The sequence below is a fragment of the Cetorhinus maximus genome, chromosome 30 (assembly GCF_964194155.1).
Source record: "Cetorhinus maximus chromosome 30, sCetMax3.hap1.1, whole genome shotgun sequence".
In the NCBI taxonomy this organism is placed as follows: domain Eukaryota; kingdom Metazoa; phylum Chordata; class Chondrichthyes; order Lamniformes; family Cetorhinidae; genus Cetorhinus; species Cetorhinus maximus.
In genome coordinates, this window is record NC_135908.1 from 12,206,371 (window position 1) to 12,225,019 (window position 18,649).

General features: G+C 45.9%; 1 protein-coding gene across 2 annotated transcripts in view; it reads left to right on the forward strand.

Annotated features, from left to right (window-relative positions):
* Positions 1–9,425: 9,425 nt before the first annotated feature.
* LOC144670077 (protein-lysine 6-oxidase-like) overlaps positions 9,426–18,649 on the forward strand; it is a 76,256-nt gene continuing 67,032 nt past the window's right edge. Inside the window, exon 1 of one of the 2 annotated variants that reach the window (XM_078532471.1) lies at positions 9,426–10,639. In XM_078532471.1, the coding sequence (XP_078388597.1) occupies positions 9,430–10,639 (1,210 nt within the window). In that variant the 5' untranslated portion in view covers positions 9,426–9,429. The remainder of the gene's footprint in view (positions 10,640–18,649) is intronic. The other variant, XM_078532472.1, reaches the window with a different exon arrangement.

An 18,649-nucleotide genomic window follows, 5' to 3' on the forward strand; every position in this document is an offset into this window, starting at 1 on the left:
AGCTCGCCGCGTTTTACCGCCCCATCCCTGCCGCAATGGGGCCATAAAATTCCCGCCTTAGAATTCGTATGCATTTAAAGAATGACTAAATCTGAGACAGCCTCTGTCGAATACGTTAACATTCGTTCTGCTGGCACATTCTAGTGCCTGCAGCTGTTTTGCATTTGCTCGCTAATCCCAACTAGTTAAGGCTGGCCAGGGCAAAAGAAGTTCTTTCTCAGTAATTTGAATCGGGGAAAGCCACCAGTGATTGCTGAAATACTATCCACACTATTAGGAGAAAAACCTGGCAAAGGCAGATTCGACTGGTCAACAAAGGAGTCCCACTGGGGTACGAAGGATTCTCACAGGTCCTACTGCCTGCCAACAGAGCCAGCTCCTACTAAAGCTCGTTTGAATGACAAATCAGTGGAGAGGTTTGAGTCTATCTCTTTTATCTCCTGAAGGCATCCCTCATGCTAACGAGTGTTAATTATTCACTAGTGCCTTTCCCAACTACTATTTTTCAGCCCATATATTGATAGCTAACAGTTTATTTGACACCAGAGAGGCATCAGAGTTAACCTGATCCTATCCTCACTTGCCGAAGTGTCACTGATTTTTCCTGTCCTTAATACTACTCGCTCAACAGAGAGCGGTTCTTACAAGTGGTCTGTATGGATAGGTTCCAAACTGAGTATTCATTTACAGAGTAAGTGGTCAGGGCATCCAGGAGTCACTGGCTCATTGCTGCAATAGATCTTTGAGATCGGCATTGGCTACGATGAATTGGACGGTGCCTAAGGCTGTCTCATTATTTATGAAATTAGGCCCTGGAAACTATTGCTTGACATCAGTTGTAGGAAACCTATTGGAAAGCATTATGAGCAACCCTCTTCTCTTCAGTTGCGCTTGTGGTTATGCTTTCAAAGGCCTAGGTTCCACACTATGGAATTCCCTCCATAATCCTCACTGCCTCTACCTCTCTCCTCTTTTAAGACCCTCCTTAAAAACCACCTCTTCAACTAAACTTTGTGCCACCCTCCTAATAAGTCCTACTTCAAGTCAAGTTCATTTCTTTCATATGACCCTGTGAAATATCTCTTTTTTTTACACATTGAAGGTGCTAAGTAAATAAGTTGCCGGTGATCTGATATAGTTATTTGGAACATTTGGCAGTCATTAAGGATGTCCAGCATGGCTTTTGGAAATGTTGGTCTTACATTGCTGATTTAATTGAGTTATTTGATGACATGGCCCTCTTAAGTTGGCGGTGAAGTATGTTGGCTGGGTCATATAAGTCAAATGGAAGACAGCCGCATCCCCAACGATGTGCCCTATGGCAAACTTATTATCGGCACGAGACGAACAGGTCACCTACATCTCTGATACAAGGATGTCTGCAAGTGGGACCTCAAGTTGACTGGGATTGGAGTTGATGCATGGGGATTGAACTACAAGAATTAAGAAGTCTTGCTGCGGTTGTATAGGGTTTGGGTGAGATCACATCTAGAGTACTGTGTGCAGTTTTGGTTCCCATATTTAATAATGTTTATACTTGCATTGGAGGTGCTACAGTGAAGGCTCACTAAATTTGTCCCTGGGATGAGTAGGTTGTCCTATGATGAGAGGCTGAGTAAATTGGATTTATATCCTCTGGAGTTTAGAAGAACGAGAGGCGATCTCATTGAAACCTATAGGATTCTGAAGGGGCTTGATAGGGTGGACACTGAGAAATTCCTTCCACTGGTCAGGGAATCTAAAATATGGGGGCACAGCCTCAGGATAAGGGGCTAATCATTTAGGACTGAGATGAGGAGAAATTGCTTCACTCAAAGGGTTGTGAATCTTTGGAATTCTCTACCCCAGAGGGTTGTGGGTGGGAGAGACAGATTTTTGGTCTCTCAGGGAATCAAGGGTCGGGAGCGGGCATGAAAATGGAGTAGAAGCCCAAGATCAGCCATGGTCGTATGGAATGGCAGAGCAGGCTCAATGGGCCATGTGGTCTACTCCTGCTCCTATTTCTTGTGTCCTTGGGACTGTTATCAGATAAGTTGAGCCTAGTACAAATGGAAGAGCACTATACTCATAAAGGATTCCGGTTTGCCCGCACTTCGGACACTCCATCCGGTTCTGTTCCTCACACATCACGATTCTGGAAATGTTTGAAAGTGATCTATGCAAGTGGCAAACATATTCTCTAAATTTTGCTCAAGGCACCATAATCTTTCCACAGTTGGCCACAGTTGTATTTTTTAGCGTACCAATTATTTTCTGTTCTTGAACATTATTTTCCTTCCTGGTGTAGGGTTAGGGGTGTTGTTTACCATTGAATAGGCATGATGATGATGATGATGCTGGGAGGTGATGGTGTAGTGGTATTGTCACTGGACTAACAACCCAGGGACCCAGGGCAATATTCTAGGGACCAGGGTTCAAATCCCACTATGGCAGATGGTGGAATTTGTATTCAATTAAAAATCTGGACTTAGAAGTCTAATGATGACCATAAAACAATTGTTGTAAAGAACCATCTGGTTCTCCAATGTCCTTTAGGGAAGGAAATCTGCTGCCCTTAACTGGTCTGGCCTACATGTGACTCCAGACCCACAGCAATGTGGTTGGCCCTTAAATGCACCTTGAAAAAGGGCAATTAGGGATGGTCAATAAATGCTGGCCTAGCCAGCGATGCCCACATCCCATGAATGAATAAAAAGAAAATTATGACCAGAAAGTCCATTCCCAAGCACTTGTCAGACTGGAGATGGTTCATTATGGACATGTAAAGACAAATTGGTACACCTGGCCCCCCAGTGTTCTTTTGCTGCTTGTTGATGAAGTGGAACGAATCGATGAGGTCCCCTTTGGCGCCTTTTGTGAACTCCATGAAAGGACAGCCGTCCTATTCTGCCTCAATTAGGCTTCAATCCAGACTTGCTTTTGACACTGATACAGCGAAGGGAAGCAAAGGGGATCAGGCTTTTTCCTGGTTTTGGAAAATGTAAGTTTGCTCTCGATAAAACGTTAGCTTTCCAGGAATCTACAGTCAGGCAGCCGAGCTTATTAGGGCTGGATCTGACAAGGTTTAGTTACTGCCAGTACAGTACCCTTTTTCCACACTAATGTTACCCCTGTGGAATCTTGTTGAGACTGCCAACGGTAAAACACAATTACTAAAGATCTTCTAGGAAATGGAAAATACATGTACCTTGGAGAAATCTGAGCTATGGCTTATGTTCTGACTGTTTGCTTTTCACACGCACTAACACAGAGATATGCTCTGTTCTGTTTGCCAATTTTTAATGTTGGCTTTACGTGGTGAAATTTAATGTAGAGTGGATATTTTTTTTCTATTTTTGGTAGAGTTGCTTTAATTGGAAGATTTGAAAATGGGATCATTATAGATATAACAGATGAAAAATGATAGTTAGGCAAGTGAAAATCTTTCTTCTGATGCTGCTATAAATTTCCAAATGCCTTTGATCTAAATATATTCTATGTTGCACTATTGCATTTAGTACCTTTGTTCAGCTCAAAAAAGCGCTCCATCACTTGAAAGAGAGTAGCCAGAGCAATTTGGTGTCACAATGATGTCCTGATGTTTTAAGTTCATTCTCAGGATGTGTGCATCACCAGTGAAACCAGCATTTATTGCCCACCCCTAGTAACCCTTGAGGATGTGGTGATGGGCCTTCTTCTCGAATGGCTGCAGTCCATATGGTGAAGGTAATGCCACCGTCCTTTTAGGTAGGGACTTCCAGGATTTTGATCCAGCAACCATGAAAGAACAGAAATATATGTCGAGGTTGGGATGGTGTAAGGTTTCTATTGGAGGTGGTGGTGTTCCAGGGGTAGACTTAGGGATCTGAAAGGATGGCAGACATTGAAATTTTCTCCCATGCAAAGCAATAGTTTCTAGCTCAATTAAATTTTTTAAGCCCAATTAATAATTCTAAACAATTTTACAGGTGGTACCACGCAGAGGAAATATCCTGTTGCCAGTTTGAACCTAAGACTTTTATGACATGTTGCATGAGAGTTGCATGAGTTCCATTTAGGACTAAGGTGAGGAAAAATTTCTTCACTCAGAGGGTGGTCAACCTGTGGAATTCTCTACTACAGAAGGCTGTGGAGGCCGGGTTACTGAGTACATTCAAGAAAGAAATTGATATTTTTTTTGATAATAGGGGCATCAAGGGTTATGGAGAGAAAGCGGGAATATGGCGTTGAGATGGAGGATCAGCCATGGTCATATTGAACGGGGTAGCAGGCTTGAAGGGCTGAATGGCTTACTCCTGCTCCTAGCTTCTACATTTCTATGAGATGCTACAATGGCCTGGGACCCCTTCCATAGGGTGCAGATGCCCCTTGAGTTTTCACATCCTCCTTGGTGGCCTGTTGTTTTATGCTTCTTCCCATCAACGCTGTGCAGTCATCATTCTTTCAAGGTTGGTTGGCTAAAAGCTGCTAAAACACCTTTAAGCTAAAGATATTTCTATAGCACCTTCCTTCAGGATGCCCCAAAGCACTTTACAATCAATGATGTATTTTTGAAGTTGTTGTATTGTAAGCAATTTGTGGACAGCAAGCTCCAGCAATGTGATAATGACTGGATAATCTGTTTTAGATGTTGGTTGAGGGTTAAACGTCGACCAGGACATTTGGGAGAATGCCCCTGCTCTTCTTTGAAATAATGCCCTGTTATCTTTGACACCACCTGAGAGGGAAGTTTAATGCCTGATCAAAAATACAGTTCCCCTGAAATTGTGATCTATAGCCTCAGCAGTTGAGGACAGACCCTTTGGGTATCAGACTCCTGTTCTCTCTTGCCTGTCCTCTGTGAATTTGCCAGGAACCTTTTTTTCACCCCTCATGAGATGTGGGCATCACTGGCAAGGCCAGCATTTGTTTGCCCATCCCTAATTGCCCTTGAACTGAGTGGCTTGCTAGGCCATTCCAGAGGGCAGTTAAGAGTCCACTTCTTGTGGTGGGCCTGGAGTCACATGTAGGCCAGACCAGGTAAGGACAGTAGATTTCCTTCCCTAAATGGCATTAGTGAACCAGATGGGTTTTTATGACCATTGGTGACAGTTTCATGGTTACCATTGCTGAGACTAGTTTTATAATTTCCAGATTTATTAACTGAATTCCAATGCCACCAGCTGTTGTGGTGGGATTTGAACCCATGTCCCCAGAGAATTAGCCTGGGCCTTGGATTACTGGTTTAACAACATTACCACTACACCATCACCTCCCCATTATAGTATCTTGTGCAATACTCATAGTATTGAAATTTTACTGGGTGAATGTATCTGAGTGGGGCTAAGTGATGCAGTGAGCTGTAAGAGGCGACTTTATTTATTGTCACTAAGCTTTTGTTCAAATTCCTGTTGCGCACCTAAAAAAAAAAAGAAGAATAACCTGGGCTACAATGCTGCTTGGGCCAGATTCCTACAGAGGTAGTTTTCAGCAACTCACATGGTAAGAACACAAGAATATAAGTAATAGGAGCAGGAATCCTTCACCTCAGATGGTTGTGGACGCTCCATCGTTGAGTACATTTATGGCTGGGATAGACAGATTTTTGGTCTCAGGGAATCAAGAGAAAATGGACTTGAAGCCCAAGATCAGCCATGATTGTATTAATTGGCAGAGCAAGCTCGATGGGCATGTGAAAACTCCATCTTCCTGCCTTTTCCCCATATCCCTTAATTTCCTGACAGACCAAAAATTATTCAGCAATGGAGCACCCATAAACCCCCGGTGTAGAGAATTCCAAAGATTCACATTCCTTTGAGTGAAGTAATTTCTCCTCATCTCCGTCCTAAGTGATCAGCCCCCTTACCCTGAGGGTGTGCCACTGCGTTGTGGAAACAATCTTTCAACGTCCACCCTATCAAACCCCTTTAGAATTGTATAGGGTTCAATGAGATCGCCTTCTCATTCTACTAAACTTCAGAGGATATAAGCCCAATTTACTTAGCCTCTCATCATAGGACAACCCCCTCATCCCTGGGACAAATTTAGTGAACTTTTGCTGTACCGACTCCAATGCAAGTATATCCTTTCTTAAATGTGGAGACCAAAACTGCACGCAGTACTTCAGATTTGGTCTCACCATGGCATTGCACCTCAGTGTATGATTTGTTAGCAGAGAATCGGTGAATAAGCAGAGAGTTAGTGAATAACCTCCCTTCTCTTCTCTCCCAAATTCAAAATGCTATCTTTATTGAAGTTTAAAATCCGGCACGGAGATAGAGAAAATTTCGATTGAAAGGAACTTCAGGTGCGAAAATCATCAACTCCTGGAAAAGACTTTTACGTTTTTAAAAAGAAATTGTCTCTGGCAATTGTAGTTATACGCCCCTGGAATTTCAAGATCACCATAGGGAAAAATCTGCCACAGCCACAGCTGCCAGTAAAGGACTCATAACAGTGAACTCTCTAGATTTTTTACGCTTTAACATTGAACTTTAACTTGGCTAAGTTCCCCTACTGTATATCTTGTAATTTTGCTTGTATATGTGTGTGTGTGTGTGTGCGTTGCGAAGGTCTATTGCAGGTTTATCTTTTAAAATATTTTTGTATTTTCAACTGGGTGAAGTTTTTTTAACTCAATAAAAACTACCTCTTTTTTCTTTTAAACTCAAGAAAGCCTGCCAGACTAGTTTCTTTACAACCAACATGTAAATGGTTAAGCACAGACATTGAGTAAATGCGTAACCTTTACGAATTCATTAAAGAAAACCTGTTATGGTCAGAGTTGGAGTGGTAAATGAGGGGAGTCATTTTTTACTCCCTCCTCATGTGGCCGTAAGAGTCTTAACGGTGAGGCAAAGCAGCGGCAGAGAAGGAAAGAAAAGGAAGAAAATCCTGCACTCCAGATCACACTTGCTTGTGGGACATTCTACCCCATGTGCCCAATGATCTGTGGGTCGAGGATTGGCCTGTTCAATCACATGAAGACCCAAGGCAGAAACTCGTGACCCTGAGTGCACATCATCCTCGAATTGAGGGGCAGCCAACGACAAAGTACTGCTAACCACACCATCCCCCAAAACACCCCTTCTTCAGAGCCAGTGGTCCTTCAGAATGGGAAGCCAATTGGTAGAAATCTCAAGTTAAAAGGTTGTGTGTTCAAGTCCCACTCCTGAAGCTAGAGCACAGAATTCGAAACTCTGCTGCAGTGCAGGACTGAAGGAGTGCTGTACTATCAGAGGTGCTGTCTTGCAAACGAGTTGTTAAACCGAGCATCCATTTAGTCTCCCAGGTGGATCTGATGTTTTGAAGAAGAGCAGGGGAATTCTCCCGATGTCGTGGCAACGTTTATCCTCCAATCATGCAAGACCAATAAAAACAAAACATCTGTTCGTCGTCACATGATGGGAGCTTGCTGTGCACAAATTGGGTGCCGCGTTCCCTACATTACACCAGTGCCCTCACTTCAAAAAGTACTTCATTGGCTTTGAAGCACTTAGGAGATTCTGAGATTGTGAAAGGCGCTATATAAATGAAAGACTTTTTTTTCTCTCTAGAAGTGTTTTTTTCCTCCTTGGAATCCAACAATCTAAAACAAAAAAATACCACCTAAAACCGACTGGGTGTCCATTCATACTCCCTTGTTACCAAATGGAAACCGATTTTTACTGTCGCCAATCGACTGCTTGGCATCCAACTGGCTGGTAGGGAAGCTCCTGCAGTTGGCACCTGAAATGGGGCTGCTTTTCCATTGATGCAATGCCCCCTGAAGTTGCAACTTTTGATTTTTTTTTCCATGGGATGTGGACGTCGCTGGCTAGGCCAGCATCTAGTGCCCATCCCTAATTGCCCTGGAGAAGGTGGAGCTGCCTGCTTCAACCGCTGCAGCCCAGGCAGTGCCCAGTACACCCACGGTGCTGTTAGAGTGCCCCACAGGACGCCAGACCTTTCAATGGCAGCTCCGGGTAAAGGCAAAATACCGCGGATGCCGGGAATCCGAAATGAAAACAGAAAATGCTGGAAAAGCCCAGCAGGTCTGGCGGCGTCGGTGGAGAGAGAAACAGAGCTCACGTTCCGAGTCCATATGACCCCCTTGTTCAGAGCTGACAGGTTTTGGAGTCTGGATGGATCACCAGGCGGGGGAAGGGAAGATTTGTACAGCCATTGAATAGGATCTCCATGGCATTGCGGGGAGGAGGCAAGGGGAATGTTCATTGTAGAGGGTCCACAATGAAGAATTCATCCCTTCTCAAGAGTCCTCACAAACTCTGTGAATATGCGGGGGTGGGGGGGGGAACAGTTTCACTTAAAAAAAAAGTTTCACCTTTTTTTTGGGGGAACTTTTCAATTCAAGATGTTCTCTTTAAAAGCCTCGGAGGGGGCAGTAAACCCTGAGCTCCCAGTTTGGGTGGTTCCTCAGTTTGAGAATTTTTTTTGGGGTGTTTGGTGGGGGGGAGGGGGGTGGAGTGTGGGGGTGGGGTGGTGGGGGGGAGTGGGGGGGAGGGGGGAGTGTGGGGGGGAGTGTGGGGGGGTGGGGGTGGGGGGGGGGTGTGGGGGGGAGGGGGGGAGTGTGGGGGGGAGGGGGGAGTGTGGGGGTGGGGGGGAGTGTGGGGTTGGGGGGGAGTGTGGGGGGGTGGTGTGTGGGGGTGGGGGGGGAGTGTGGGGGTAGGGGGGAGTGTGGGGTAGGGGGGGAGTGTGGGGGTGGGGGGGGGAGTGTGGGGGTGGGGGGGGAGTGTGGGGGTGGGGGGTGCAGTGTGGGGGTGGGGGGGGAATGTGGGGGTGGGGGGGAATGTGGGGGTGGGGGGGGAGTGTGGGGGTGGCGGGTGCAGTGTGGGGATGGGGGGGCAGTGTGGGGGTGGGGGGGGAATGTGGGGGTGGGGGGGGAGTGTGGGGGTGGGGGGGGGAGTGTGGGGGTGGGGGGGGGAATGTGGGGGTGGGGGGGAATGTGGGGGTAGGGGGGGGGAGTGTGGGGGTGGGGGTGGGGGGGAGTGTGGGGGTGGGGGTGGGGGGGAGTGTGGGGGGTGGGGAGGGGGGCTGTTGGGATGTTTAGAGGAGGCTCGGGCACAAGGATCCAACGGAATCCCTTTGGAGGAAAAAGTCTCACTGGCGGACGAGTGGCTTCAGACTTTGGAGCAGTTGAAGTTCGGTGGAGTTAACAGAGGGGAGCAAAACGGGGGACCCAAGTGGTGACGATGTGAACAGGGAAGAGAGAGAGAGAGAGGGAGAGGGGGGGGGGGAGAGGACAGGAATAAAGGAAGAGGGCGGTGCATTGCAGTGTCATTGCACAGCTAATTTTATATCTCTCTCTCTCTCTCTCACCATCACCCTGTCCCAACATGTCCAGTCTGGAGCTGTGTGCACTCAGCGAACAGCCTCGCCAGGAAATCTGAGCCTTTTGCACGGAGTAAGGTCTGAAAAGTTCCCCCCCCCACCCCCAGTCCGGAGGGCTTTTTATTTTGCTGGCGGGTCGGGATGCCAGGGGCGAGGCGGCTGCTGGTGCCGGCTCTCCTGGGCTGCTGCTGGTCAGTTTCCTGGTTGGTTTCCCTGCGGTTTCAGCTGGTGGGAGCCCAGCGGGGGCGAGGCGAGGGGCGCTGGGGCCAGGTGATCCAGTGGGAGAACAACGGCCGGGTCTACAGCCTCCTCAACAGCGGCTCCGAGTACCTCCCCGCCGGCCAGGACCCGCCCCAGAGCCACCCCAGAGTCTGGCTGGGAGGAGGCTCCTCCAGCTCCAGCTCCTCCAGCTCCAGCTCCTCCAGTTCCAGCAGATACCTTCGCCCAGGGGGCACGGGTCGCCGCCAGGCGCCCTCCCAGCCGGTCAGAGGGGGCTCCGAGACGGTGAGGGGTCAGACCAGGCACCCCTTTGGCTTTGGGCAAGTCCCAGACAACTGGAGGCAAGGGACCTTTGGAGACCCCAGCAACACCCACAGGTACCTCCCGGCCTCCCCTAGGCAGGACACCAGGTCAAGGCAGCACCAGCCCAGCTCCTTCTCAGAGCCTTCGCCTTCTTTCGCCCAGCCACCTTACCCAAGCTACCCTGTGGCCCAGCCGCCCTACCCCAACTCTTATGAGCCCAGCTACGAATATGGCTCGCCGAGGGGCTTCGATGCCGTGGATGAGGGCGTCCCCTATCGCAGGGTGCCTGGGGGCTTGCCTTTGGAAGGCAGGGGGTACCCCTATCAGCCCAGGACAAGATATGATGAGTACGGAGAAAACGTCTACCCTTACCGACCCCAGAGCCCATTTCCCATTCAGGAGAGGTACAACGTCCCCCAGCAACCTCCCGCTTTCGACGGACTTGACCGAAGATACATGCACAGCCTGTATGATGAGAGCAGGGGGCAGCTGCTTCCGGCGGGCGAGACTCCGGCGTCCCTTTCACCGTCCGGCGCTGGCGGAAACCCTGCCCTTCGGTCCCCAGGCCCGTCCTCGGAGGTTGGCCAGTTAGGCCCACGCGCGAGCTCTGAAGGCGCTGGCACTGGGTTCCACCCGTTCAGCCGCAATGCCCCAGTCGATCCATACCCCTCATCCCACTCCGTGGAACCGAACGCTCCTGCCACCAATTTGGAACAATACGCACTTCGGCGAGTGGATCCCAACGGTGGGACTGAACAACTGAGGCGCCATGTTCCTTTACCACGTATGGCCCTGGGGAGTGTATATAGACCAGACCAAACTGGCAGAGGTAATAGCGTTTAAAACGTGTAACAAGTTGCCAAGCAATGCTTGGTTTTGCTGTTGGAACAGAATCTAACCTGAAATTATTGTTTTCTCTGAGCATGATTGAAATTCTTCAAATGCTTGCATGTCACATCTGTATTGTTGCCCAGTTCAGTCCCCCCAGTGCACACGCTAATGAGCAAGTCTATAAAACACTGGAGTTCATTTTTCATAGACTGTTTCTTGAATAACTGTACCCCAGCAGGTGAGGATTTAAACACCTTTAAGGTCTTCAGGCTTGTGGCATTCCTTACTAATGAAAATTATTTCTCATTAATACTGGTCATATTTGAGCAGTGTTGTGTCTGTTGGAAGATGCAATATGCTGGACAGACAAATTGCTTTTTTCACTCATAAAAATCATTGAAAACCTTTCATGACCTCAGTATGTCCCAAAACACGTTACAGCCAATGCAATCCCTATGGTAATGTAGGAAATGCAGTAGCCAATTTGTACACAGCAAGCTCCCACAAATGATAACGACCAGGTGACATGTTTTTAGTGATGTTGGTTGTGAGAGCCCTGCTGATAGGAGACAGGAGAACCCCCCTCCGCTCTGCTTTGAACTAGTGTAGTGGGATACTTTGTGCCCAGCTGAGAGGGCAGAGGGGGGCCTCAGTTCTACTGAATGACTCCCTCAGTGAAATAGCACCAGCCTAAATTTTGCGTTCAAGCCTCTGGGATGGGACTTCAGTCTACAACCTCTTAACTCAGAGGCAAGGATGCTAGTCTTCAGTCCACCTGCAATCGATCATTCAGGAAAAAAACCCTCAGTGATAACTGAAAATCCTGCGGGCGTCTCCCCTGGCAGCTTACACACACTTTTGTTTCCGTGGTAGAATGCCTTTTATCTACCTCTAATTGTTCATTAAATATCAGTTTCTTTATGAAGTCACAATGATCTAATTTTGCAGGCGTTCCCTCAAAGCTAATATTACAATTCTGCAGAGCGAAGATATAATAGAAGGTTCAAAGACTGAATCTACTTGGTTCGTGCTGTTTAATCTGACTGGTATACAGTGGGGTTTCCCAGGGTTCGACATTAGAACCATTGTTTGTAGTATACATAAATGACCTGGGGATGAGGGAGTGGAAATTCCAAGTTTGCGAATGATACAAAATTTGGCAGTGTATTAGTGAGCAAGATGGTAGCGGACATCAGGAGGATATTGACTGAGCAGTGAAATGTGCAGACATATGGCAGACGCAATTTAATGTGGTTAAGTGTGAAGTGAAGCACCTCAGAAGAGACAACACGAGAGAGGCAGGTGGTACGATACTGAGGTGGGTGGTGCAAATGAAGGGGAACTGAGGAGTGTATATTCAGAACTTTATGAACTGGGCAGACAAGTTGATAAGGCTGTTAAGAAAGAAACAGGGTGCTTGCCTTTGTAAATACAGGCATTGAATAGATAGAGAGAAACTGTTCCCACTGGTGTAAGGAACGAGAACCGGAGGACACAGGTTGAAGGTAACTGGCAAAAGAAGCAATGGTCAGATGAGGAAAAACATTTTTTACACAGTGAGTGGTTAGGGTCTGGAATGCATTCGCTTGAGAGTGTGGTGGAGGTAGATTCAACTATGGTATTCAAAAGGGAATTGAATTGTTATCTATAAAGAAAAAAAAATGATGGGCTTCAATGAAATAGAGGGACAGTGGCACTTGGTGAATTGCTCTTGCAGAGAGCTAGCACGGACATGATGGGCCGAATTGCACCCTTGTGCGCTGTCAGTATTTTATGATTCTGTGAATACAAAACAAGGAAGTTATGCTAAGTCATTACAAGTGTCTGGTTGACCTGGCTAACACACACACAGTCTTAGAATCTGCTTTCTACGACACTATGGTCAGTCAGAGGTTAATTGTTTTTTGGTGAGGGACATTGACAAATTGACAGCTGCTTCTAAATCATTAGCCCCAGGTTAAAAGAAGTCAACATGATATTTTAAAAATACTTTTTTCATTTGGAACTACAGCTTCTGAAGTCACACACTCCTACCTACATGGGTATATGTATGCCTTTCATTCCTGTGTTAAGGCTTTGGTCACAATTTAATGCCAACTTTCTCCATTGTAAATTCTTAAGTCCACATTTCAAATCAAATCTCCCTATGTCAACTTTCACTGTCACAGCTTGTTGATGAACTAATTACGTCACTCAGTGTGTTTTCCCCCAAAACTTGACTCCCAATTTTTTCAAAGAAATTTTTTAATGTCCAAAATTTTAAATGAAATTCTTCAAAAATGCATATTTTGCAACAACATAGTTAAATTTATCAATGGAATTGGTTTGATGTCTTTTAATACCTTCATTCAAATTCTTACTTAAACTTCTGGGCTTGGACTTGATTGAAAGAGATTTTAACTCATTCAAACTCATCTATTGGCACAGAGTTAAAATTAGGCACAATATTTCTAATTGTAGCCAGCTGGGAGGAAACCTGGAAATTGAAGTGTGTGTAACTCTTTCGAGTTATCAACAGATTGCATGTAACTCTTTCGAGTACATTCACAGTTCTTGGTTTCCGGGAGTGGGACATGAACCCACAACCTTCTGACTCAAAGGTGAGGGTGCTATGAACTGAGCCACAGCTGACACCTCGAAGTGTGTGTAGTCATAGTAATTTCCCCAGATCCATCAGCAAGTCAATATAGTTGGAATATCGCTAGCTCCCTTTATCAGATTCTCTATATAAAAAAAAATCAATGTCATTGTTTGACCAAAATTATTTAAAGAAAAGTGAGAGAATACATTTCCAGTGCTTCATTCAGGGAATATTTATTTTTTTAAGAAAGAGGATGTGCATATGTGTGTGTCTGTGTAGGAGAACAAGGGACTAGAAGAAGCAGGAGAAATTACTAATTACATACCTGGCATAGTTTTATTTGCTATTTGAATTATAGTTTCTAAGTATCAGATAACGTACTAAGCTGAGAAAAACAGAGGTCTCGTCACCCTAAAGGGAATCCCTGTTTCTGAAAAACATGTCATTTTGAAATCAACAGAAAATCTTTAATTGTCATTTGACTATCGTAAGTGTGTTAATAATTATGTGCTACAAGCCTCATTTAAATGGTATATGTGGCCAAATGAATTTCTTGCTAAATTTCATAGCAATGGATGAGACTTTACACTGAGCACATACCTTGCTCTTAAATGGATCTTAAACCAGATGGTGAAGTATGAAACTAGACACAAATCCTTTCCTTGATAGTTGGTTTATCTACAGAGCGCAGCATTACATATCTCTGCCTCCTATTTACTTAACCCCAGTGTTCCAGAAGTCTTTCTTTATGCTCTTTCTCCAATGGAGAGAGAAACAAATGGACATAAACTAGTTAAATAAATGATCAACCCCTTAAGGGGTTTACTTTATTGCAACAGAACCAACAGTCTTTCTTTATACTCTTTTGAATGAATTAAATAAACAAATAAACCAGTTAACTAAAGAATGACCCCTTAAACGGGCACTGGAACCAAAACAAAACTTTAAAGAAAACTTAAACTAAAATAATGTACTGGGGACTGATGATGCGGTGTCCATCGACTGTGGAAGTCCTTCTTTACATGTGCTCAAGATACTTAATCAATTAACACCCTTCATCTCTGTTTCCTTAACCTTGATAATACAATTTTTAAAAAAGATATATTCTTTCATGGGATGCGGGCAAAGCTGGCAAGGTCAACATTTGTTACCCATCCCTAATTGCCTTTGAATTGAGTGTCTTGCTAGGCCATTGCAGAGGGCAGTTAAAAGTCAACCACATTGTAGTGGGCCTGGAGTCACATGTAGACCAGACCAGGTAAGGATGGCAGATTTCCCTCCCTAAAGGGACGTTAGTGAACTAGATGGGTTTTTACAACAATCGATGATGGTTTCATTGTTCCCATCACTGAGGATAGCTTTCAATTCTAGATTTTTATGAATTGAATTCAAATTTCACCAGCTGCTGTCTTGGGATGTGAATTCAAGTCCCCAGAGCATTAGCCTGGGCTTCTGGATTACTGGATCAGTGACATTACCATGATGCCACTGTTGCCTCATTTATAGTTAGCATGCATTGCATTATATGTTAGCAAGTGTTAATGGCATGGCAAGTATATGGGCCTGGCTTTGTTTCGAACAAGGTTGCTGTTGTTTCTTGGAATGTTGAATTCCAGTTTACCGGTGTTCCCTATGGTGCTTCATTATTTGATCTCTCTGCTTTTGATGAGCGTACACACGATATGGGACACATTGGAGCCTCTCATGCAAATAGGCACACTCCCTTGTTTCAGTTTGCCTTTGGGTATGCTTAATTTTTTTTTTTAAAGTCACCTTGCTCTAAACATTAAAACAGGTTATTGTGGTTTAATGGGCCCTGCGCTTATTACTAGCATCCAACATACATTTAAAAAAAAAAACGTGGACTCTTGTTTCTTTTTTTTGTAAAAAGATGTATTTTTGGATGGTGTAGAACAGGAACAAATGAAGTAAGAGTACTGGCTGCTTTTCTGACAGTTCAGTAAACAGGGGGGGGAATCTATAAAGGTACAAAGAGCTACTGTGTGTGGCCAGGTCACACACATCTGATTTGATAAATAATGAATAAGAGGAGGGCCGTGTGTCTGACGCAGTTTTAACCATGACTCTGACTGAAATGCAACATCGGATTGTCACTTATAAACCCAATAGGGAATTCAGAAGCAACTCCTTTAAGCAGAGAGTGGTTAGAATGTGGAGATTGCTACCATATGGGATAATTAAGACACATAGCAGGAATGAATTTAAGGGGAAGCCAGGTATTCACCTGAGGGAGGAAGAAATAGAAGGATATGATTATAGAGGTGGCTGAAGAGGCTTGTATGGAGGATTAACGCCAGCACAGACTAGTTGGGCTGGATGTGCCGAGAATTGTATGCAGTCATACCACAGTATTTGACGGTGGTTTTACTGGGCTTTCAGTGAAATCTTTGCCTAGTGTGGCTACCCCAGCCGTAGATAGATGTGCTGATTTCCGTGATTGTTTTGGCGTAAGACAAAGCTGACTCCTAAGAAGATATCTGATACCGAGAAACTCTCGTACTTTTAAGTTCTGTATTGTCATCGGATGTTGCACCCCATTTATTGATTTGTAGACGTAGTGGAAAAATATCGCCTTTTCTGAGCCTCCAGTTGTCTTCCCCATGCTTGCCTGGAGCTGCTGGAGTATGAATCCACGGCTGACTGCAGATGCTGGGAGTACATTCCTTGTGTGACGTCTTAATCCCATCCTCACCTGACATCCACATTTTCGAGCGTAAATTGGGATTGGGAGGCCTGGTTGACAATTTGCCATACTGCAGCAAAAGGAGGAGAGCGTGATAAACATAACTCACATTAAATGTATACTCTTGTGGTTTGGTGGGTAGTGTGTTGTAGATCACTCAGGAAGTCTGGGTTGCTGTGACAACAAGCACTTTTACGTGCATGCCACATCTGGATGGTAGAGGTTCCAAATTTCTTTCCATCACATGGCTGACCAGGAACCTCTCCTGCTCTTACTGCCTGCCATTGGATAGATTTTCAGATTGACACTGAACCTGTTTGGCTGTGTTATAAACACACTTCCCTTGGTCATCAAGTCCTGAAATGCAATTAGAACCTGGAGCTTCTGGCTCAGAGCCAGGGACACTACCAACTGCGCCACAAGACTCCATATGTAACTGGTTTACGTCACTATAATAGCTGATTATGGCATCATTGACATTTCAAGATTGTAACACCTCTTTGCTACAATTTCAGGTCAGTTTCATAAATGTGAGAAGCCGTTTCCACTCGAGAGCATCAAGAGCTAGAGAGCACAGATTCAATATAATTGGCAAAAGGAGTGAAAGTGATGTGAGGAAAAATTTAATGAGAGGGTGACGGAGGCAGGTTTGAACGAGGTATCCAAAAGGGAATTGGATTGCTACCTGAAAAGAAAGGAGGTGCAAGGCTACGGGGATAAGGCAGGGGAGTGGGACTTGGTGGAATGCTCTTTCACAGAGCCAGTGCATACTCGTTGGGCTGAATGGCCTCCTTCTGCACTGTAAAGATCCTGTGATTCTGTGTGTGGATAATATTGAGTATGGAGCCACGAGTCGTTTGTGTGTTTCTGGTTTTAATTATGAAGGAGCCATCGGTTAAAAAAAACATCATTTATACCTTTTCAAGGCCTAAGTTTGCCAAGAATCGAGTCCATGGCATATGTTATAAGCAAAAATCTGCCTCTTTTATATAAAAAAAAATACAAGCCAGGCATTTGATTCTGGGCTCTTCTGACCAGGAGCCTGAAATTCACACTGACCTCCTTTGCAACACGGGAGAACTTGCAAGTGGATACAGTTACCTGGGATTCCCAAGAAAGTGAGTGAGGAGTCTTACACTGTCACTAACTGCTGATTAGGGACGTGGTGATCGCAACCCTGCCCATTGATGATATGTCCAAAATGATAGTACTGCGGGGACAGTGTTTGTCCTCAGCGTTATTCTTTTTAAAACCACACTGTCAGAGGTGCTGTCTTACGGGTGAGACATTAAACCAAGGCTCCATCAGCCCTCTCAGGTGAGTGTAAATGATCCCATGAAATGAATGGTTTTAACTGGGTCAAACAGTGACTGTTCAAGTACATCATTCATGAGTCTTTATTACATTAATCCCAAAAAGTGCAAAGTTTTAAAGTTTTTGCTTTTAAATTGAGGAAACAAAACAGGCGAAGGACCATGGTCCATAACGCAGGTCAACATCTAGGCTGGAAAAATTGTCAAATGTTTGGAGGGCCGAGAATATTATCTCAACTCTCGCTCACTAGCGGATGGTTTAGTACTTGGCGTTAAAAGCCCCCTTTATGAGTCATGTGCTTTCTGTCAGCTCCACAAAAAGGAAAACCCTTTATTGGGGTCCTGTCAAAGGATCTGCCAAAAGATGGGTAATAAGTCTCTTTTCTTGGCAGGTCGAAGGTCAGAGCCACAATCTAAACATTTATGCGGTCACCAAAGCTCCGATTTGAGCTAAGTCAGTGGCCGGAAGTTTCTCTCCCTGTAGGCGTCAGGCGTCATGGCGGGCGTGAGCGGACAACATGGCGAGAAGGCCAAGAATCGGTTTCACACCATCGTGAAACCAGGTTGTGATCGTCCACTCCGCCCGTCAATGGTGGCTCGTCTTTCCTGCCTTCGCATGTCGGGAGCTTCATCTGAATACATCTGCATATAATTATAAGCCCTGCTCGCCGGAATCATCCCCCCCACACTGGATCCTCTGGGCGCCACGGCGACGTGTGCCTGGCGAGCTGCACTTTGTTCGGGACTTTGAGGTTCGTTGCCTACTTTTCTTCAAGCAGCACTCAAGGCCATTAGCACCAGTCTTCACAGGTAGCGCCACATCACTTTTAGAGGTGGGGGCTCATGGGCCGGTCTCTACCCACCAGACCAGGTGTGGCTTTTCAATGACTGCAAGGCTAGGGCTTGCTTGGGGATGGGGAGAAGTGGCCTCAGGGCGAGGGGTGTACTGGGGAAGGGGGGTATCCTAGGGTTGTGTACCCTGGCGGCATGGATGAGATCATTCATCCGTTTCCTGCACTGGATGACTGACCTCTCGTGTGCACTGACCATTGCTGCCACCGTTTCCCAAGCCGGAGTGGTGAGACTTGATGGGCCTCCTGCGGCCAGAGCAGGGGGTAGAAGACATTGCGGCGGCCTTCCACGGTGTCCAGACGTTGTTCCAGGGATGCGCCACTGAATCAGGGAGGGCTTCACCCTTCTTGGTTTTTGGGGCCATGTCTTCACCGGTGCCCTCCTGGGCTGCAAGTGTTGAGAAATGTGTGCGCAAGCTGCAGTTTAAATATGGTGCCCTGCGTGAGGAAGTGGTGAGGTGACGGAGCAGCGGGCAAATTGGAGGCCGCCCACCAGCGAGATGGCGTGTTTCCTGTGGCTGCATAATCTATGAGGCGGGAATGGGGCGATACAGCGCGA